General features: G+C 45.0%; 1 protein-coding gene across 5 annotated transcripts in view; it reads left to right on the forward strand.

The window, feature by feature from the left end:
* CALN1 (calneuron 1) overlaps window positions 1–22,963 on the forward strand; it is a 512,378-nt gene that overhangs the window by 250,998 nt on the left and 238,417 nt on the right. For all 5 annotated transcript variants that reach the window (XM_055562459.1, XM_055562457.1, XM_055562458.1 and 2 more), the window contains one exon: window positions 14,935–15,078. In XM_055562459.1, the coding sequence (XP_055418434.1) occupies window positions 14,935–15,078 (144 nt within the window). The remainder of the gene's footprint in view (window positions 1–14,934; window positions 15,079–22,963) is intronic.

Consider the following 22,963-nt stretch of genomic DNA (forward strand, 5'->3'; position numbering starts at 1 on the left):
TTTGTTCATGGATTATTGAAGGGGTAACTCTCTGATCATCTGTTAATTACTTATTCTTCATTTCTACTTCTTTGATCTATGGAAAGAACCTATGAGTTAGGCAAGGTATTGTGTGATCAAAAGATCTGAGGAGTTTTCCCAGTAGTCCAGTGGTTAAGACACCAAGCTTCTACTGCAAGGGCTTCGGGTTTGATCCCTGGTTGGGGAACTAGGATCCCATATGCCAATAGATTTGGCCAAAAAAACAAAAGCAAAGTGAGATTTGAAAGGAGTGCTAGAGCCTGGAGATGACAAGAGCCTGGTTTGAGGTTGGTGACAAGATAAAGAGGCCTCCTGCAAAGAGCTTTCTCCTGCCCAAAGCTGCTCACACCCTGTAAGGTTGTTACAGGTGGGGCAGAGGGTGGGGGCAGGCAGTAGATTGGGGTTGGAGGCACAGTTGGGAGGTTTTAGACTTAAAACTAAACCCGTCACTGGGGAAGTCTTGAGTCCTAAGATTGGTAGGGCTGTGGGGATTCTAAAAACAAAGACTTTCCTCTAACTCTCCAGAATGTAACATCCCTCTGGGACCCAAGAAAGATGTCTGTTAAGTAGACAGGGGTACAAAGCTGGGTAGCTGTGCTGCTTTGTGGCAGTGAATGAGAGCTGACTGGTCAGTGCAAAAGTGGGAAATGATATGGTCCCAAGACAGCAGCCATGAGGGAGGAGGGCACTGATTTAGGGGAGACAGAGAGATGCCTGGAGCATCCTAGGAGGAGCTTGGGAGGCTGCTAGGGAGAGTCTGAAATCGTACCAGAGAGTCATAGAGACTGCTCTGGGGAACCCAGACAAGGTCAAGGGCAGAGCTTCTCAAAGTGTGGGGCCTGAACCATGCATGAGGAGGGAGATCAAACTTGCTGACTGGGGTATGCATGAAAAAAAATAAGAAGAAATAAATAGACTAGAAACGAATATGTGTCACAGGTGGGAAGGGTTAATAGACTAGAAACGAAAATGTGTCACAGGTGGGAAGGGTGTGTCCTTTTCAGGAAGTATGTGTTTAAAGAGGTAGACTATGAAGTTTAGGGAAGTCTGGCATGCTGCAGTCCATGGGGTTGCAAAGAGTCGGCAACAGTTGCAAAGAGTCGGACACAACTGAGCAACAACAATGAAGTTTGGGAGTGCACTCAAATCACTGCCCTGACACTTAGAACCACATCGCCTGAGATGAAGGGCAATCATCCATGGGTTGTTGCCAGGAATAAATGAGCTTGATAAACAAGGATCATTCAGAGCAGTGCCTGGTACTAGTAAACACACAGTAGATTTAGCTTTTACATAGTAGTTGGAGCCAGAATAAACTGCTGCTGTTTGACCTTTTTTTTTCCTATATAAAAGCAATTTTGTATGGTTCAACCTAATATACTCATACACCTCCCCTGTGTATATTATAACTATATTGCACATCTGTCATGATGTACAATTCCCTGGCTAGGGAGTGGCTATGAGGCATCAATTTTAATACCCAAGTGTGATATTGCCATAGGTATTTCGCTCTGAAGGTCCATGGCATGCTCTTTGACTGTCTTTTTGCAGCCCACTTCCATGTGTCACTGAAGGGTGGACTGGGTGCTGGGCTTCCTGGAGGTCACCCTTCCCTAGTGGTGAACATCTGGGGCACAATGGAGGTCCTGAGTCTACTTCATGAGCCACTCAGTCCTCCTCCTTGGCTCCCTGAGTCTGTGCATTGGCTGCTGCAAGTCTTTTCATTAAGCCTGGATTGATAGAATCAAAACAGAGCTGTATTACAACATGGGTGGGCCTAGAGATTATCATACTAAGGGAAGCCAAATATCACATAATATCACTCATATGTGGAATCTAGAAATGATACAGATTAGCTTATTTACAAAACAGAAATAGAACTTATATTGAAAACAAACTTATGGTTCCCAAAGGGGAAACAAAAGGAGGGAGGGATAAATCAGGAGCCTACAGTTAGCACATTACTGACCAGGGGGTTTTGCAGAAACTAATACCTGTGGCATTTATTGACAGGACATAGTACATGTCCAATCAATAATGTGTTAACATACATGTGCACACTACTATATATTCCTTAAGATAGATAACCAACAAGGACCTACTGTATAGCACAGGGAACTATACTCAAGACTCTGTAGCGGCCTATATGGAAAAAGAATCTAAAAAAAGAGTGGATATGTGTGTATGTATAACTGAATCACTTTACACCTGAAACTAATACAAAATTGTAAATCATCTATACTCCAACAAAATTAAAAAAAAAAAAACACAAAAAAATTCAAAACTGTATTGCCTTTAAAAATAATTTTTGCCTCATTAAAAAACAAAACCATAAAAGAGCCCCTCTTGTTTTCTTGGATTTTGTTGTTGTTCAGTTGTCTGACTCTTTGTGACCCCATGGACTGCAGCATGTCAGGCTTCCCTGTCCTTCACCATCTTCTGGAGTTTGCTCAAACTCATGTCCATTGTGTTGGTGATGCCATCCAACCATCTCATCCTCTGTCATCCCCTTCTCCTCCTGACCTCAGTCTTTCCCAACATCAGGGTCTTTTCCAATTAGTTGGCTCCTTGCATCAGGTGGCCAAAGTATTGGAGCTTCAGCTTCTTGGGTTTAGTGGTTAGTTTTTTGTTAGAAAGTTGTTTTCTGTCTTCAGCCTAGGAGAGATGCCAGAGGTCAGGGAAAAGACTTGGTTTCTAGAATAATGCTTTGTGAGAGCCAGAAAAAGAATCAGAGTTCCAGCCACTAAGCTGTCCTCCACAGTTCCTTCCCACTGGGGGCCTCGGTCAGGGCCCCACCTCTGCCTGACCGATGTCCTGTTTTCTATTATTATTTTTTAAAAGATTTATTTACTTGGTCGTGTTGGGTGTTTGTTGCCGTGTGTGGGCTTTCCCTAGCTGCAGTGCTCAGTGCTCGGGCTTCTCACTGTGGTGGCTTCTCTTACAGAGCACGGGCTCTAGGGCATTCGGGCTCAGTAGTTGTGGCACACGAGTTTAGTTGCCCTGCAGTATGTGGGATCCTAGTTCCCTGACCAAGGATTGAACCTGTGTCCTCCGCATTGGCAGGTGGATTCTCAAGCACTGGGCCACCAGGGAAGTCCCCTGTTTGCTACTATACCTTGGTCTCCTGGGGCCTGGTCTCCAGCAGCACTCTGAAGGGTGCCTGACACAGTCGGTGCCCAAGAAATATTTGTTGGGTTGAGTTGAATTGAACAACACGAAGATAAACTTAGTTTTTCCAGAGGATTTTCAAGACCCCAGGGAGGGGAGGGTTGAGCCGTGCCTGAGAGGCCTTCTCCTTCTCTCCATTCAATTTGCTTCAGGTTTATTTCTGGAACTTGGATCTTGCTCTTCTGGCCACCATATCAGTGCTAAATCCACAGATTTCTCAGATGCTAATTAGTCTCTGATCTCAGGATATTCAGTTTAGGAACAGTGTGACTTAATGAAAAATTAATTATATTGATTATTACCATGTTGCTCACAGATAAATTCCACTCAATTTGCTGCTTGCAGATCCATGCAATACTGCCTTATGTGCCAAATGGTACGATGGCTGTTTTCTGCCTTGGGCTATTTCCCTGAGAAGGTGCTTGTTGCTGTGGGAGAAATGGGTCTTTGTGAGAAATAACTCCTTCTGGGGAGAAGCACCAGGCTTGTTCCCGGGATGCAGCTAGTCTGCTGGGCTGTGGGAGTCGGTCCATCTCCTCGTAGAGGAACAACCCAGCATCTTGCCCTGGAAACAGTCCTGACCTAAAGCCAGGAGGGCAGCTCTCTCCCCTCTTATCCCTGCTCCTCTCATATTAGGGGAGCCCCTTTCTTCTCTCTGAGCCTCAGTTTCCTCATCTCAGCCATGAGTGTGGGTGTTTTCTGGGCACATCCTTTGGGCCAGGCTCTGTGCTGAGTGTAGGGTCCACTCAGGTCCTGCAGTTACTCTGCAGGTCTTTTTGAGACAATATCTGAATTGTCTCCCTTTTCCTGAAGCCTCCCATTATAATCATCTGGATATTGAACTTCAGAATGGCAGGATGAACAGTATATCTCATAGGAGATTGGGTTTCTATGCATAGAAATGATGAAAATGGAGGATGGTAAGGACTGATACTACCTTTTTTGGAGAGTGTGATATTATGATATAATAAGAAATATGTATTTGGTCTTCCTCCCTAGTTCCTGGCCCAAAACTCCTGAAACCCTTGGAACCTCTGAAGTGATGAGAGTGTCATTTGTATGCTAAGGAAATGCCTGGTGGCTGGGGTCCCTAGATAGCTTCAGGATAGGGGCTGGTGGCCAGATAGACCAAGGCATGATTGGAAGGTTGGAACTTTTAACCCCATCAAGTGACAGTCCCCTGGGGAAAGGAATGGCAATTCACTCCAGTATTCTTGCCTGGAGAATTCCATGGACAGAAGAGCCTGGCGGGCAACAGTGCAAGGGGTTGCAAAGAGTTGGGCATGACTGAGCATCTTTGACTCACTCAGTGACCTCCAGGGAGAGAAAAGGGTCTGGAGATTGAATTCTGTTGCCAATGGCCAAAGATTCAATCAACTATGCTTACATAATGGAACCTCCAATAAAAACCCTAGATGACGGGGTTTGGAGAGCTTTCAGATTTGTGAGTACATCAAGGTGCTGGGAGGGTGGTGAGCCCAGAAAGGATATGGAAGCGCTGCAACTGCTTTACCTGGTCCTATGTGTGTCTTCCATTTGGCTGTTCCCGAGTTCGACCTTGTATAATAAACCAGTCAATGTAAATAAAGAGCTTTTATGAATTCCGTGAGCTATTCTAGCAAATTATTAAATCCAAAGAGGACTTGTGGGAACCCTTGACATTATAGCCAGCTGGTCATAAGTCCAGAGGACCTAGACTTGTGACTGGCATTTAAAGTGAGGACAGTTTTGGGGGACTTAAGCTTCAGGGTCTGCACTGACTCTAAGTAGTTAGTGTCAGAATTAGACTAAATCATTGGACAACAGATTAGTATCCACAGAACTGGAGAATCAGTTGGTGTGGGGAAAACTCTGACACATTTGATGTCAGAAGTGGTATGAGTAGAGATGAATCATAGAGGGCAATTTGGCGATATCTATTAAATACCTTAAAAGAGTTTTTGCCTTTGACCTAATAGTTCTGTTCCTAGGATATCATCTGAAGGAGATAAACATCAAAATGCATGAAAATTTATGTACAAAGATTCCCATTGCAGCATTATTTAAAATCAGAAACGATCTAAATGACCCACACTAGGAGTTTGGTGATATCAGTTTGGCTATCATGATTTAATGGAATACTACACAGCCATCAAAAATGATGTTTTAAAGACTACTTAACAATATGGAAGATTGAAATGATAGTGTGTTAAATGAAAAACAATAAAGCTCTAGAGAGAGCTTGATCCCAATTTAATTAAGGATATTTGTACATTAAAAAGTTTGGAATAAAGCACCCTGATATATATTAACAATGGTTATTGCTTGCCAGTGAATTATAGATTTTTTTTCCTTTATATTTTGGAGGCTTTTTTGTAAAAAGCATCAATTAATGTGTTCAATTCTTTTGTGACCTCAAGGACTGTAGCCTGCCAAGTTCCTCTGTCCATGGAATTTTCCAGGCAGAAATACTGGAGTGGGTTGCCATTTCCTACTTCAGGGGATCTTTCCAACCCAGGGATCGAACCCGTGTCTCTTGTGTCTTCTACATTGGCAGGTAGTTTCTTTACCACTGAGCCACCTGGGAACTAGAAAATGTAGCATTCCTCTGCAGGTCTAGCTCTAGTCTTTTGACGGGGGTTGGATGGCACCCCACTCCAGTACTCTTGCCTGGAAAATCCATGGACGGAGGAGCCTGGTGGGCTGCAGTCCATGGGTCGCTAGGAGTCAGACACGACTGAGCGACTTCACTTTCACTTTTTACTTTCATGCATTGGAGAAGGAAATGACAACCCACTCCAGTGTTCTTGCCTGGAGAATCCCAGGGACAGGGAAGCCTTGTGGGCTGCCATCTATGGGGTCGCACAGAGTCGGACACGACTGAAGCGACTTAGCAGCAGCAGCAGCAGTCCCCATCCCAGAGGTCAAGTCCAGAACCTCTCAAGACAAAGAAAACTGCCACCTTGTTTGATGTCCTCTTCCTTTCTTCTTCACTCTTCATGCTGTTTTTCAGTACAGAGACCCTCTGACAATGCTCACTCTCATCCATATTCAGATCAGTTTAATGGCTCTCCTTTCATCCATGCTGGGCAGTCAGTCCATTTCTGGGAGCCCATGGTCCAGATGGGCTTTCATTGTTACTTTCAGTTCTCATTTGCTTTGTTCTTTTGCTGTTGGGGAATTTTCCATTAGCTTCAACAGACCTGGCATGTTAAAATCAATTCAGCTTAATCTATGGAGATGTAAACTTTGGGGACAAATAAACTCTGATCTAGCTCCTAAACCCTTAGAAATGCCCCTGGCTTTCTGCTGCCCTATGTTAAGAAAGAATGATTACTTTTTGTGACCTATTCAGTCTGTAATTTCTCCACCTAGTAAATTACTGACAAGCTTTTCTTTCCAAATGCTAGCTAGGGAGGGAGTTGGCTTGATTTTTGAATTCAAGGTATCATTTGAGCCCTGAGGTATGGAGAAAGGCCAGGAGCGTAGTGACACCAGGGATCTACAGTACGGACCTTGAACCATTGTCCCACCAGCCTCTAGCCCTGCGCCTTTGAACTGTTTTTTGTTTTTTTTTTTCCAACACTGCCTCTTGCCTGCCCCCAGGGTTAACAGTGATTCCTGATGAGCCAGAGTGGGGTTGGGGGTGGCCAGGGAACTTACAGGAGCCATGCTCAACCCTGAATTCTAACTGTAGATCCCAGATACTGTTATAGTCTCAGGAAGGAACAGTCAATAAATGAGCATTTATTGAAATGAATGCAATCACATCTCAAATAGCAAATAACTAGGAGTGAGGGTCCTTTGTTGTTTAATCACGAAGTTGTATCCAGCTCTTTGCAACCCACTCACTGTAGCCTGCCAGGCTTTTCTGTCCATGGGATTTCCCAGACAAGAATACTGGAATAGGTTTGCCATTTCCTTCTCCAGGGGATCTTCCTGACCCAGGGATCTTCCTGACCCAGGAATCAAACCCTGGTCTCCTGCAGTGCAGGTGGATTCTTTACCTTCTGAGCCACCAGGAGGCTCCTTTAACCCCCTTTAAAATGTACCAAGAAAGCCAGGTTAAAAAGTGAATTAAAAGAAGCAGCATCATAATCCTCATCTTGCCCCCATCTGTTGGCATCAGCACTATTCAATGCAGGACACTCCTCTTTGCATCCCTGCCTCCTCCCAGCATGTTTCCCTCCTCCTTCAGAGCCCCGCTGCCTTGCTGCCTCAGCTCTCACCTCTGTCATTCCCTAATTACTGAAACCAATTAGTTGTATTTGCAGATTGATTGATTATGATTAAATTGGAACTCATTTGCACTAAAACCTGCACCAGGATTGAACTAGCATTTTTTATGCAATTATGGTCATTCTATTCCTATTTTCATCTTCATCATATTTTCAGTATCGCCATCTCCAAAGGCTAGTCCTGTATTTCTGTGTATTCACTAGACCTGACTGGTTGGGTATCTCTCAGGGCCCTGGATTCCAGGTGGCCAAATACCATGTTCCTCCCCTCTCTGAAACCCTGTGCTTCCTCCTGAATTCTCTCAGCTAATATCATCACTGCTCACTCCATCAGGCACACTAGAATCCTCAGCATCATCCTCAACTCATCTCTCTTGTAACCTGGGGACACTCAGGTGACCTGACCTGACCACTCAGAAGTCTCTCTGCCCCTCCCAGAAGCTCTAGGGGCAGCTCTAGGTTCTTATCCACACTTAGCCTCTGTGACAGCCTCAGGTGAGGGCTCTGCGTCTCATTCCTTGTCACCATAGTCTTCACCACATAGTCTTGGCCAGCCCTCGGTTTACAAACCAATCTGATCCTTTCTCTCTCTCTCTCTTTTTTTTTTTTCAATTTAGAACTGCTGAGAACTCTCTGTGATATACAATAGGTGTCAACAAACTTTAAAAAGCCAAAGTCAACATTTTAGGCTTTGTAAGCCATACCTTCCCCATCCCAATGACTCAGTTCTGTTTTTGTGGTCCCAAAGCAGTCGACAATGGATAACTGTATGTCAGAAAATGGCCATGGCTGTGTTCCAATAAAGCTTTATTGACAAACAGGGTGATAGACCAGATTTGGCCACAGACAGATTTGCCAACCCCTGGCCTATAAGGTAAAGCTTGGGTGGCTTCTAGGGCTCTTTCAGTCTTGTCTTAGTATAAGACTTCTTCCCCTTTGTCTCTCAATGTTTCTATAACCACTGTGCAGCCAGGATGTTGAATATACCCATCTTGGTACATTTTCCCCACTCAGCCTCCTTTCCCTTCTCTCTGTGGCCTTAAGATTCAGAAGATTTCACAGAGCTGCCTCTGTCCTAAGGAAGGACTTATGTAGACTTGTATTATTGTGCTTGTCATTCTCTGTTATGAATATCTGGTCACCCTCTAGAATGTAAGCTTTTCAGAGCCTGAAAAGTTTCTTTGGCTCCCTGTATATCTCAGGATTGCATCTGGCATATGATAATTATGCAGTAACTATTCAGTGAATGAATGGTTGTATTAATCATTTCTACATATGCATTTGTTGTTTTTCATCGAAAAGGGGGAAACTTTTCTAAATCTCTTTTGTCATTGCCTCAGGCCCTGACCTATTATTTCTCCCAAATAACGAGCTCCAGACTTGTATCTTATATTTTCTGGTGTGTTTGTGTTCAGTTCAGTCAGTTCAGTTCAGTCACTCAGTCATGTCTGACTCTTTGTGACCCCGTAGACTGTATCATGCCAGGCCTCCCTGTCCATCACCAACTCCCGGAACTTGCTCAAACTCATGTCCATCGAGTTGGTGATGCCATCCAACCAACTCATCCTCTGTCATCCCCTTCTCTTGCCTTCAGTCTTTCCCAGCATCAGGGTCTTTTCCAATGAGTCAGTTCTTCGCATCAGGTGGCCAAAGTATTGGAGTTTCAGCTTCAGCATCAGTGCTTCCAATGAATATTCGGGACTGATTTCCTTTAGTATTGACTGTTTTGATCTCCTTGCAGTCCAAGGGACTCTCACGAGTCTTCTCCAACACCACAGTTCAAAAGTGTCAATTCTTTGGCATTTGTGTTACTAGTTCATAATTGCTCGCCTAGCCTTACTGAGCTGTATCTCTCCAGTTTTGCAGTTTCTCAATGATATGAATCAAAAGAAGGCATCTTGTTCATTCGTAAAGCCCTCACATTTTGTGGTTAAAATCCAAGTGCTTCCCAAACATACCTTTCTGTGGATAATAAACAGATTTCAAGCTAATGAGAAATGAGATAGGAAAGATTGTCCTTCATTACTGATTTGAGTTTGCCAGTTAGCACAATGAATTTCAGCTGATTCTTCAGAGCTAGACCATTAGCAGATAAATACTGACTCTGCCTGGTATCTGGATTTCATCTGATACACACTCTGTTTAGTTGTGCCTCCACCATTGTTTCTGCCTGAATTGGCTATGACCCTAGAGAGCATCATGGAACCACAGCATGGCTCTCAGAAGGCATTGGGTCAGAATGTAGCAGGTACCAGCGGCGGCTCCAGATATATTTAAGAAAATAGATCTGCTGGCATAATGCGCTGTACATCTCTCAGTCTCTAGAGCAGGACCTTTTCTATCCCAGGTCTTGCTTGGCTTCAGAACATTAGCCTCATTCCAAGGAGAAGAGGCTCAGATCCTTGTGGGAGTGCAGACTTTGATTCTAGAAGATTCCACAGGCAGAGAATGGAATCCTTTTTTCAGAAGATGTGTCTTACCATGTTACCTTTTGTACGCTGCACAATGACAGTTGGACATGCTTCTGTGGCCATCATAGATGCCCCTCTTGTGGTCCACAAAGGCATCTTAGAGGGGGTAGAATTGGCCATGCTGGTGCCTGGTGTGCACGTGTTGCGTGAGACTGCAATGAAATCAAAGACCAAAAGCACAGCATGGTTATATAACTCTGGAGCACAAGGGACTTTCTCCTAAAGAGGGGATACATTCCAGTGGAAAGCACACCACGTGACTGAGTTGTTCTTGAAACCTTGATCTGTGGTCTCCACTTCACGAGGATGTGGAAGGTGGCCAGAGCCCCTTCGTGCTGCACCCTGGCTGTCTGCAGCCGGAGGCAGAAAGATCCGGCCTGCTCCCATGTCTCCGCCGTTTTATGGGCATATTTCTCACACCCTGTTCTGCTATTAAAAACAAAATGAGGCACACATCACATGTCTCAGACTGCAAGACCCATTTCCTTCTAATAAGCTTCTCGTTTCCTGGGCTTTCCCTTCACTGGAAAGATTAAATGTCCAGAGGCTCCCATTATGGATTTCTAGTTTTGCACCTTCCCCCTCACCCCTTCTGTTATTTTGAAAGAAAAATAAGTTAGTGAGCTTTGTCTGCTTCTGTGCACACGTGTGCGTGCGCACACACACACACACACAACAGAAGTAGATATTCTTTTTTTAAAAAAATAATTTATTGCTTGATTATTTCTTAAGAGTTACAATTCTGTTGATTTTTTTCCCCAAAGCTCCAGCTTTTTTCCTTTTTTTGGTGGCACCACATGTCATGTGGGATCTTAGTTCCCCAGTCAGAGATAGAACCTGCATCCCCTGCAGTGGAAGCTTGGAGTCCTAACCACTGAACTGCCGGGAAAGTCCCCTTGGGAGCAAACAGAGAAGGATGACTTTGTCCCACTGACCTGGGGCCAAAGAAAACAGAACTCTGAGCTGAGCTGTTTCTTCTCCATCCTGTCCTGGGCTGAAGCAGGGCCAGCCTGGATGCATATTGCAAACAAGAAAACCATGGGGATTTGGGGCCTCGAAGGAGCATGTTCCTTCAAGCAGGGCAGTTCTGGAGGGATCCCCGTCTGAGGTCTGAGTTACCAAATCCAACAGTCCAGAGGTGAGGCAACTTAGGGCGTAGCCACCAAGGCCCTCAATTCCAGGTCATATTCTCAAACATCCCTAACCAAGCCCTCTGGAGTAGCTAATGTCAGGATGCAGGCTCTTTCCCTGGTAAGATCTAGGGCATGCAGAGGGACCACAGGGCTGAGGCCAGGCCCTGTCAACAGAAGGGGATCATCCTTCAGTGCGACAGCCCAGAGTTGAGGATGGAGTCAGAGGGATGGGAAGAGGAGATGGTGCCTTGGGAAGGAAGTGGCCCAGAGAGCAGGAGCAGGGCTCAGCCTGCAGCTGGCCATCAGGCTGGCCCACCTGGGACCCCAGCAAAGATCCTGTCATCATCTGACATTTTCTACTGTTGCACAGTTTGTGTCAGACCTGTTGTAAAACCCTGTCACAGAGGCTGGAAGGAGATCCAGCCCAACCCAGTTTTCAGATGGGGACATTGAGGCTGAGGGACAGGGCTGCCCTGATCATGGGGACTGGATGGACTTCTTTGTGAGCTGATTCCCATCTCAGGAGACCCTCCGTCTACATCCCCCTACCCTCAGTGTCTGGACTTAGGCTGAGTGAGGCATTACCTCTGCCCTGGTCCTTAGTGCTGTGTGCCATGATCTCAAGCTGAGCACTGGCTGTAAGCTGTTTTAGGTCCACCCGACACATGGTTGGAAAACATATGGCTGCTTTAGATAATCTTGGGCATGTTTCATTGACGAGAAAAGTCTAAACATGCAGACAAACCCCTTAATTCAGAATTTGGAAAGGGCTAAAATGTTTTCTGTATTATCAGTGGAAAAAAGAGGGGTGTTTGAACAGCAGATTAATAGGGTATGAAAAAGAACACAGGCTTCCTATTCTTCTTTTAAATACTGTAACGACGTCCACAGATCCTTAGAAAGGGGCTCAAAGGACCTCACGGAGTCTCTTGGCCAACCTGGTTCATTTTACACATGAACAAACCAAGGCCTCAGGGTTTGGCTGCAGACCTAATTCGCTAATAGGCCTGGCTGGGAGCCCAAGGTCCTGACTCCCAGACTAGTCTTCCTTCTGCTGGAGCACACATTTATTCATGGAACGCATCCAGCATGCTGAATTAGTATCGATAATGAATCTGCTGCTGATGTCTGGTGCTTACTTGTTCAGAATCATCATCCATTGAACAGCTGTCTGTCTAGCGCCTCCTTCAGCACATAGGCGGGAACGTACAGCCTTGAATGAAATGTACAAGGCACTTGTAGCTCACAGAAGCCATGACTTCGGCACCTTGATTTCTTCATATTTCTAGGTGGTATGGGCTAGGTGTCATGAGGCAGTAGTAAATGTCCTGCTGACCAATCAGTAGTGAGGGAGGTAACTTGGCTGTGGTGAGTGAGGGCATTGCTGTGAAACACACAACCCCTGACTTGGCCTTGGAGGACCAATGTGATTTGGGCAGGTAAAGAGGATGTCAAGGTGTTTCAGATGGAAGCACTGGCTGGGAGAGTGCAGAGGTCTGAAAAACAATCCCCAAAGGAATCAGATCCTCAAGCCTAGAACTTATAAATGTTACTTTGGAAAAAATGGTCTTTGCAGCTACCAATAAATTAAGGATCTTGAGTTGAGGAGTTTATCCTGGATTATATGGTGGTCTCTAAATGAAAGCACAAGTGTCCTTGTAAGAGGCAGGCAAAGGGAGATCAAAGACAGATGAAGAGAAGGTAACCACAGGGCAGAGATTGGAGCCTTGCAGCCACAAGCCAAAGAAAGTAGACTTGTAGGAAAAAGTGGGAAAAGAATCTTCCCTGGAGCCTCTGGGGGAGGGTAGTCTGTCCTCATCTTGATTTTGGTCCAAGCGTGAATATTAAATCACTCAGTCATGTCGGACTCTTTGCTACCCTTTGGACTGTAGCCCGCTCGGCTCCTCTGTCCATAGGATTCTCCAGACAAGAATACTGGAATGGTTTGCCATGCCCTCCTCCAAGGGATCTTCCTGACCCAGGAATTGAACCTGTGTCTCTTACGTTTCCTGCTTTGGCAGGAGGGTTCTTTACCACCTGATTTCAGATTTCTAGCCTCCAGATTGTGACAGAATAAATTTCTGTTGTTTTAAGCCACTACATTTGTGTGATTGATTAAAGGAACCACAGGAAATTAATGCAAAGAGGAAAGGAAAAGCCTGCCTGGGTCAGGGTTCAGTGTGCTTGCTGGGAGGATAGTTAGATATTTAGAGAAGTGGTAACTACAGTTGGCCCTTCATGGATGCTGAACCTGTGGATACAAGGTCTAGCTACCCAATTCCATTTTATACATTTTATATTAGGGGACTTGAGCATCCGTGGATTTTGGTATGCACAGGGTCCTGGAACCAATCCCCTACCAATACCAAGGGACAACTGTAAATGGCTAGGGCCGATGTCTTGCATTAGTTCAGAGTTCCTGCAAGTTTTTGACTGGATCTTATCTTCCTACCTGGAGTATGGGTCTCTGGAGGGGAACCATGATGCTGGGCAGATCACTGTCTTTATTCTCTGCAGTCCTAACTCCCGTGCTCCTCAGGTAAAGGCAGCTTGTTGAATGGCCCCGATGAGTGCTGGCAGCTGCCACAGCTGAGCTCACACTGGATTTATTGAAGAAAAATCACAGCTGTCCATGTCTGGTGCTCAGATACAATTGACGTACCTCTCATCTCTAGACTGTGATCTCAAATCGAATTCCCATGGCTCACAGGAGTGTGAGGTGTTAGGAAATGCTTAGCCAACCCATGATGAACAGAAGGCGAAGAGAGATCAGGGCTCTGGAGGGAGGGACTCTGGGTTTGGAAAGCAGAGCAGCTCTGGTGGGGGGTAAGAGGATGGGCGTCCCCCCTACTGGGGGAAATGACCTTCTTGATGGTAGAGTCAAGTTCTCTGCCAGCCCCAGAGAATGTGATTAAAGATGCCTCTGGGGCTTTTATGACACTCTTGTTGATCTGAGGTTGTTTATAGCCATAAAACAGCTGTAAATTAGAGGAATGAAATAAAAACAGCAGGATACTTAACTCCTGTCCTCCTAGGAGGTTGAGAAAGCTTTCTGCACAGCTCTGTGGCAGCAGGGAGCTGAATGTAAGTCTGCAACGGGGACTCTCATTCTCCTTTCCTCCCTAGCCCAAGCTGGGAGGTCACTGTCTTCCCGTCTTATCCCCACTGAAAGAGAAACCTCAGCCTTGCCGGGGAGATTCCATGGCTAATGCAATTCCCAGCTGGGACTCCTGTCTAATTGTGCACCCCCTACTTTGTGTTGGGCGTCCCTGGTGACTCAGATGGTAAAGAATCTGCCTGCAATTCAGTAGACCCAGGTTTGATCCCTGAGTTGGGAAGATCCCTTGGAGAAGGGAATGGCAACCCACTCCAGTATTCTTGTCTGGAAAATTCCATGGACAGAGGAGCCTGGAGGGCTACAGTCCATGGGGTCGCAAAGAGTCAGACACAACTGAGTGACTAACACAACACTACATTATGTTAGCTGCTTAGGGCTAGTTATCTCCTCCTTCCAAAGTTGTTTTCCTGTTTTTGTTTGTTTGTTTGTTTCTTACCCCCTTCCCTCCCCATCCTTTCTCTCTTTTTTTCTTCCTCTTTTGGCCACCCCTTTTTTTTAATCGGGTTAAAGGGTTTTGACACATCACTCTTTGTAAAGTAATTAGGAGTTTTCTGCAGACAGTTGCCTATCATTTCAATGCAGTAGAGCGGTGGTCCCCAACCTTTTTGACAACAGAAGACAATTTTTCCATGGATGGTGGGGTAGGGGGCAGGTGTGGTTCAGGTGGTAATGTGAGCGATGGGGAGCAACAGATAAAACTTTACTTGCTGGCCCACTGCTCATGTCCAGTTCCTAATGGGGGCTGGGGACCCCTGCAGTCAACCACGCCTTGTGACCATTGGACTTTCTCTGCTTTCCTGTTGTAGAGATCCGAGAGGCCTTCCGGGTTCTGGACCGAGACGGGAATGGGTTCATCTCCAAGCAGGAGCTGGGCATGGCCATGCGCTCTTTGGGGTACATGCCAAGTGAGGTGGAGCTGGCCATCATCATGCAGCGCCTGGACATGGACGGTGAGACTGGAGCTCACAGCATCCCCACCCCCACCCCCATCCCCTGGGATGAGCCAGGACTCAGCAGAGATCTTGGGTTTGAAGGGCCTTGCAAAATAGAGACTTGGAGTCAAAAGACTTGGATTCACGTCCTAGCTTACATTTCAGGCATGGAAACTTGAACCAGATCTGGGTTTTTCAAACCACATTCCACAGACCTCCAGGGGTCTGCAGAGGTGGCTCTGGGGCCACTAGAGGGAGCCGAGTGAGGGGGGAAGCCCTGACTGGTGGAGCAGTGAAAATGATTCTGTTTCATTTTCAAAACAGCTTTGTTGAGACAGAATTCACACACCCTAAGATTCACCTGTGCAACCTGTGTAATTCAGTGGCTTTGAGTGTATCACAGATTTGTGCAACCAATAGCATGATCAATTTTAGAACATTTTCATCACCCTAAAAGAAACCCTGTACCTCTGAATTATCACCTCCATTCCCTCTGAAGGTGAAACTGTTAGTTGCTCGGTCGTGTCCAACTCTTTACCCCATGGACGGTAGCCCACCAGGCTCCTCTGTCCATGGGATGCTCCAGGCTGTCCCTCTATCCCTCACCGAGTCCTGGACAACCACTAATCAACTTTCTGTCTCTATGGACTTAGCTCTTCTGGATCATGGGATACACGGTCCTTTGTGACTGACTCCCTTCACTTACCGTAATATTTGAAAGGTTCATCCATAGTGTAGCATGTATCACTATTTCACTGCATTTTATTGCCAAATCACATTCCATTTTTTGGCTATAACAGCTTCTTTTCTCTCTTTTACACACTGGTTTCTACATACAGTCTCATTGGGGGAAAGTGTTTCACTATCCTTAAACGGTTCTGGAAAATGACTGCATTTGATGATCCTTAAGATTCTTTCCTGCTCTAAAACCCTAGGAGTTTATCCCAAACTGGCTATGACCTTCCTGCCTTGGCCGAAGGTCCAGAAAGCAGCTTTCTTATTTTAGGTTTTTTTTCTTTGGATGTGGACCATTTTTTAAAAGTCTTTATTGAATTTGTTATATTATCGCTTCTGTTTTATGTTTTGGGTTTTTGGCCACGAGGCATGTGGGATCTTAGCTCCCCAGCCAGAGATTGAACCTGTATCCCTTGCATTGGAAGGTGAAGTCTTAACCACTGGACTGCCAGGAAAGTCCCCTAATTTTGTTTTTTCAACACACACTCTCCCCCTCTGGAAAGCAGCTTGATCCCAGGTGTAAGGGGTCCAAAGTGGTAGACTTTGGGGATTCTTGTGTAGAACATGAAGTAAAGGCCAGCTAAATGGAAACAGAGGATGGGGCAGGGTGTCTTTTGGGAGAGACAGATGAAGACCCTGGTAGTGAGAGGTTTGCTTGGCCTGCAGACTAATTGAACACAGCTGTGTCCTGTTATCTTGCTGGTTTGTTGGAAAGATGATAATTTAATGGTGACTGTAGGGTGAATGGACCCCAGTCCCAACCACCAAGTGCAGCTGTGGGCATTTATTTTCTGGTTCAGGAAAGAGATGTTCTATCAGGGATGTTCAGTTGTACATGGAGTTCTGGCTCTGTCCTTACATCTCTGATTGATTGTGACTCTCTGGGTCTTTGCAGGCCTGATTTGACTTTGCTTCATAGTTAGAGGTACTGGGTTGGCCAAAAAATTCTTTTGGGTTTTTCTGCACCATCCTATGGGAAAACCCAGATGAACTTTTGGCTAGCCCAATATTTCTGAAAAGCTGGAGCAAAGCACATGTTGTATAGCAAAATCTCTTCCCTGGATTCCCATCATCATTTCAGAGAAACACTTCCAGAAAAAAAGAGTTTCTTCCTTAAAATAATAGAAATTTTAACCTATCCTCTTTGTAGAATTAAGAAGGTTTTTGTGCCTTTGAGTCTTCTCTCATAACTTAGCAAAATAAAACATGGTCAGATGGACTAAAAGCAAATAGACTTAGCAACATTTAGTCAAAATGAGCTGGGGCGATCATGGGAGAGTTACTTCGATGGAAGTTTTATGGGTCTTCATCCAAGTACATCCTTGCTCTCTGTTCATCAGACCCTGGCTCATGGGGAATTTTTACATTATTGCAAATCCTCCCTGATTGCAGGAGGGCTTGGAGTCCCCTGGGGGCCTTGGGTGATGGTGCTGTTCCAGGAGCCCATCAGGACTCAAGCAGCCAACAGGATGCAGCTTAAGAGATGCCAGGTTTCACCCATTCATTTGCAACATCATTTCTTAGTGACCAATGCCGAGGGTGGGACTTCCAAGCAAAGCATATAGAGAATTTCTATTAGTTCCTTTAACAGAAGCCTAAATCATCTGTTTTTTCATGGTGACCCCATCAGGTGAAAGCACAGTTATTTACTTTTCTTCATTTATTTAAATATATTAATTTTTTTTTTTACAAATTTCTGCCATACAACAATGCAAATCAGCCCTAATCATGAATCATATATCTGAAGTGCAGCTTCCTCAAACTTTTGTTTTGTTGCCTACAAAAGAATCAATATACAACAAATGAAGGCAATGCAGCAGTGCAGGCGAAGAGAATTGCCTTTTGCAACGCAGTCAATGCTTAAGTGTGGAAAGAGCTAAGGGAGAAATACCCAGGCTGAGGCGGAAATGTCTTTATGTTATTTGTCAGTGACACTGGTAAGTGAAATTTCTGGGTTCTGAGTTCTGGATATACGTGGATTGACTGTTTTTCAGTGTCCTTCTCTTAGTGGGGTCTTTTGAGCTATTCTGGTGGTGGGTTTTTTTTTTAAGTCAGGTTCTAATTTTATCCTTCCTCCCAGCTTCTGTAACTGGAGATTCTCTGCAGACATTTGGCCCTACCTAATTAAGCTTCTCTTTGGTGTGAAACTTGTGGAATGGCAGACATTTTTATGAGAATAATGCTGCATGCACACACACACACTCACACACACACACTCACACAAGGGTTTTGGGCCGGAACTTAGGATTCTTCACTGTAAGATGACCATGCCTCCTGACCCTGGTCCTGGGATCCAAGGGCATCAGGAGAGATGGCGGTGCCTCCGTGCACCCCAGCTGGCCGTGATTTGAGGCAAGTCTGGCCCACACACCGATCCATTCTCTCTGGGGTCCCTGCCGGTTTGCCTTCTGGTGAGGTCATACCTTCGGCATGAGGCCCAGATGGAATTAGACCAAGTCTGTACAACCTTAGTCTCTCCATGAGGCTTTCATTAGGTGGTTCCTGGGGAGTGGGGTGCTTTGCCGACTCTGTGTGTAGCAGTAATCTCCCTGGATTAGGGAGCTCGCTGGTTTCCTGGACACAGAGCCTGTGGGAGGCAGACGGTTCCAGTGTGTGTGTGTGGCGGGGGGAGCCGGTTTTCCAGAGGGCAGAATGGAAGACAGGCAGTAGTAGGGTCTGGAATTGCTCTCCTGACCATAGCCCATTTGACTTCAGAGCTGGGACTGACCCTGTGTGTGTGTGTACCACATAGGCTGAACTGCCCCAAGTTAAATAAACAGAAAATCCAAACTCCCAGTTGCCCAATGCTTCCTTTATGGCTGCACAGGTTCTTTCAGCCTCTGCAGCTGAGGTGACTTCTGACCTGACATCAGTTGGGGACTAGGACTCATGTTTCCCAGATGCTTTTGCCAGCATCTCACCTTCAGCCCAGATTCTGGAAGTCTGAAGTTCTCTTCCTCAGGCTCCTAGAACCATTTAAACTCAGTGACCTAAGGCACTCCTTGCATCGGGAAATCCATTTCTCTCCAGTGCATTGCAGTACTGTCCTTAGAAATGATAAAATAGTCACCTTACAGAAACATCTCCAAAGCTTAAATCTTTTATAGAAGCAAGTTGAGAAAGTGACTGTGGGCTCTGCCATGCCCCTGCTGCTCTCATTAGCTCTGCGGTTCCCGCAGCAGTTCCTGGGGCCCCTCGGAGCCTCCTGTACTGTCCACTAGGGAAAAGGGGCTTGGTATCTTTAAGACCAAAGGGACATTTTTGACTCTTTTCTACATCGTAATGGTTTCACCAACTACACCACTGTGGGCATCTGGAATGAACCCAGCCAGCTTTGTAAGTAGTTTCCTGAAACCGTCAAACCAGGAGATGCTTTCAGAAGCCCATGGTTTCTGCCTGGGTCCCCGATCATATTTCTTAATGTAATCTTCCGTTCCCAGCTGTCTCCACCTCTCCTGCACTCAAGGAACAAAATAAATGCAGCCCTTGCCTTCTGCATTCTTAATTTCCCTTCTTTGCTTCAAAGATGCAGAATCTTTTGAAATTCCAACAAGTTTGGGGTTTTGAAATAAATTCTTATCCCTCAACAGGTTTGTAGGGTTTTTTGTGTTTGTTTTTCTTTTTTTTTAGGTTCACCACTGTCTGGATGGTGAGTATGATTCAGCTTTCTTCCATTTAGAAAAGATTTTTCTGGTGTCCATTATGTGTGAATTTGCTTAACTTTATGGTTGGCAAGATGCCCTTTTGCTTCATTTTGAGGCAAACCACTGAGCTCAAAGAATGAAATTATGGCCAGAGTCACATGAAAGAGTTGGCAGGGTCCCCGTTGTTAGCCTGTGTGTCTGTGTCTTCCCTCTTTTCCTACCCATTCATTACATGTGTTGACACTTTGCTGATCAGTCATATGATTATGACTTTCCTATTTTCATTTGTGATCTTCTAGAAGACAGAAAAGTCTATGCTTAATTCCCAGTACAGCTCATTTCCACTTCACAGTCAAACGTGCCAGTGTACTCATGTGGATGCTCTGGAATGGGCCTAGGTCTATTTTGTGATTTCAAATACATGCTTCCTTCTTTCCTTCCTTTCTTTTTTCTGTCTCTCTTTTTTCTTTCTTCTCTCTTTCTTTCTTTGTGCTGAAGTATAGTTGATTTGCAATGTTGTGTTTAGTTTCAAGCACACAGCAAAGTGATTCAGTTATACATTCACATACAGCTGTTCCTTTTAGAATTCTTTTCCCTTATACGTTATAACAAGATATTGATATATTTTCCTGTGCTAAACAGCAAGACCTTGTTGTTTACCTATTTTATACACAGCAGTGTATGTATGTTAATCCCAGGCTCCTAATTTATCCTTCCCCCACCCTTTCCCCTTTGGTAGCTATTAAGTTTGCTTTCAATGGCTGTGAGTGTGTTTCTGTTTTGTAAATAAGTTCATTTGTATCATTTCTTTAGATTCCACATCTAAGTGGTAGCGTATAGTATTTGTCTTTCTCTATCTGACTTACTTCACTTAGTATGATGATCTCTAGGTCCATCCATGTTGCTGCAAATGGCATTACTTCATTCTTTTTATGGCTGAGTAATATTCCATTGTCTATATACACACTTCTTTCTGTATGTGAGGGAAGATGCTCACCCACAGGCTTCATGAAGGGGGATGATCTGGTGGAAGTAGCTGGGGTTTTAGCATTAAGCAGAGGTGCATTAACTTCAGTGCACAAGAAAAAAAGAAGAAAAGGAAACATGCTAAACAGACGCGTTGAGTCAGAACCCCCAGGGTGAGGCACACTAACCTTCATCCTTTAACAGTCTAGCCAGGTTATGGACAGCAGTGTGTCCATCAACATCACTGGGTGACTTCTGGTTAAAAGAAAACCTTTGGCTGAAGAGAAATCTTCAAGCCTATGTATTTGTATGGACAAGAAGGTCTGAGGAGGAGTAAATGCCTGAAAAGCAAATAAGGATATATTTCCTCTGGGGATATGACGAAGCAGGACTAGTCAGTCAGTCCTGCTTGAAAGCGGGGGCCTTCCCAATGCTTGCGTATGCTGGGGCCTTGGCTTCCTCCCTTCTCTAGCTGTGGTCTCCAGCTGTGGGTCCAGGGACCCACAGAATCACCATATCCTGGGAGCTTACTTGCAGTGCTCACCCTCAGGCCCACCTGAGACCTGCTGATTCAGAGCTTGAGTTTTAACAAAAACTTATGTGCGTGGTTGAGTTTGAGAGGTGCTAGTCTAAGGGCTTTTCTGATGGCTCAGCAGGTAAAGAATCCACCTGCCATGCAGGAGACACAGGGGATGAAGGCTCAGTCCCTGGGTTGGGAAGATTGCCTGGAGAAAGAGATGGAAACCCACTCCAGTATTCTTGCCTGGGAAATCCCATGGACAGAGAAGTCTGTCGGGCTACAGTCTGTGGAGATGAAAAGAGTCCAACATGACTGAATGCACACACACACACACACACACAGTCTAAGGCATACCATCAGAAACAGGAAGCAACCCAACCATGATTTCTTGTTTGACAGTCTTTTCCATGGAGTGCAGTCCTTCCTTAATCTCCTGCCAGTAACCCTGGGGGAAGATGTGTAACTTTAAAAGCTGGAAGTAATTCACAAAGTCCTGGTGACGGTCAGTCACAGGAAAATCTCTCTTTATGTGTTTGCATTTGTGAAGAAGCATGATTGGCATCAAACTATTTCATATTTCATTCTGTTAGGGAATTACTGCTGAACTTCTTTTGACTTCATTATGGTAAATCTTAGCTAGGTAATGACAGCAATAACTAATACGTATGTAGTGCTCCCCATGCTTCCAGTAAGGACTTAGAGTGATGATGGTAGAGTAGCTAACACAGTGGGGTCTTCATTGTAGACTGCTTCTCTGGCACTTATTAACTTAGTTCTCATAACAGCCATAGGGACTCATATGATTCTCATTTTATAGATGAGGAAAATGAAGTTCAGAGGTTTCAAGTTACTTGCCCAGGTCACACTGCTAGTAAGAGCTCCATGAATCTAGCCTGAACTCCATGGGAGAGATTGTCAGACGAGGAAACATGGTTGGGTTGCTTCCTGTTTCTGATGGTATGCCTTAGACTATGCATGTGTATGCTTAGTCGCTCAGTCACGTCCGACTGTTTAACAACATATCTTGTCAATATGTTGTTATTCTTTTTGTGATTTAGTGGATATAGGTCACTTAGGCTGACAATGAGGCGTTGAAGCAGTGACTTAAACGGACAGAGACACACATGCATGCACACTCCCGTCATGATGTCACGTAGATATTTCAAACCTATGTGAGTGTTTTGGTTACCAGTTGCTACTCCAGATAGTCTCCTGCCATCAGCTTTGGCTGGATGATAAATTCTAGCCACTCCCCAAATTATTCTTGAATGAGTCGAGCCTGATTCTAGACCAGAGTTTATGAACTGAAGATGATGTCTCTGGGTTTCTTGTTGCTTTAGCAAAGGGGCGTCCTTTCGGGCCTCTCAAGATAAGTAGTGTTGGTGGATATTTGTGACAAATCCACTCCAACATCCCTATCTCCCGAAGTAGCTCCTCCCTCTGCATTTTTCGAAGAAGACTCTGCCATCTCAATTGTACTGACAGTTGCCCACACTGAACCCAAGTTTCTGCTAAAGATTAAACTGTTCAACCCGTTTGCTGCCACTCGATCCAACGTAATGAAAACAGAATTTCTGGTTCATGCACCCATTTCATTAAGAGTATCTGGTATTATATTCTGTCACTCTTATTTTAATACCTTAGAACTCATGGCTACACTGTTTACAACAATACAAATTAGCAATATCTTGAGACTCTGTGTTCCTCTCCCATAGTGGACTTGGGACTTCTCCTGGAATGTGCTGATCTGATTGGAGTCATGGATTTAGAGTCAGTGAAACTTGGTAGGAATAGATCTTAAAAGTGGGCATCTCTGTTCAAGGCAAATACAAAAGTTGTGTTCGTTTCCAGTTTTCATGATCCACAAGTTCTTCAGACTGATCTTGTCTGACCTCAGAGAAGTATCAGAGTGGACATCAGGGAGACTTGATCATTCAATTTTCTGAATCCACATAGAAGTCCCCATTCTAAGTCTCAGGCCCCACTTCTTTCCAACCAGTACCCTAAATTTCACATAAGTGACTTGACGAGTCTGTGA

Source organism: Bubalus kerabau, chromosome 23 (genome assembly GCF_029407905.1).
Source record: "Bubalus kerabau isolate K-KA32 ecotype Philippines breed swamp buffalo chromosome 23, PCC_UOA_SB_1v2, whole genome shotgun sequence".
In the NCBI taxonomy this organism is placed as follows: domain Eukaryota; kingdom Metazoa; phylum Chordata; class Mammalia; order Artiodactyla; family Bovidae; genus Bubalus; species Bubalus kerabau.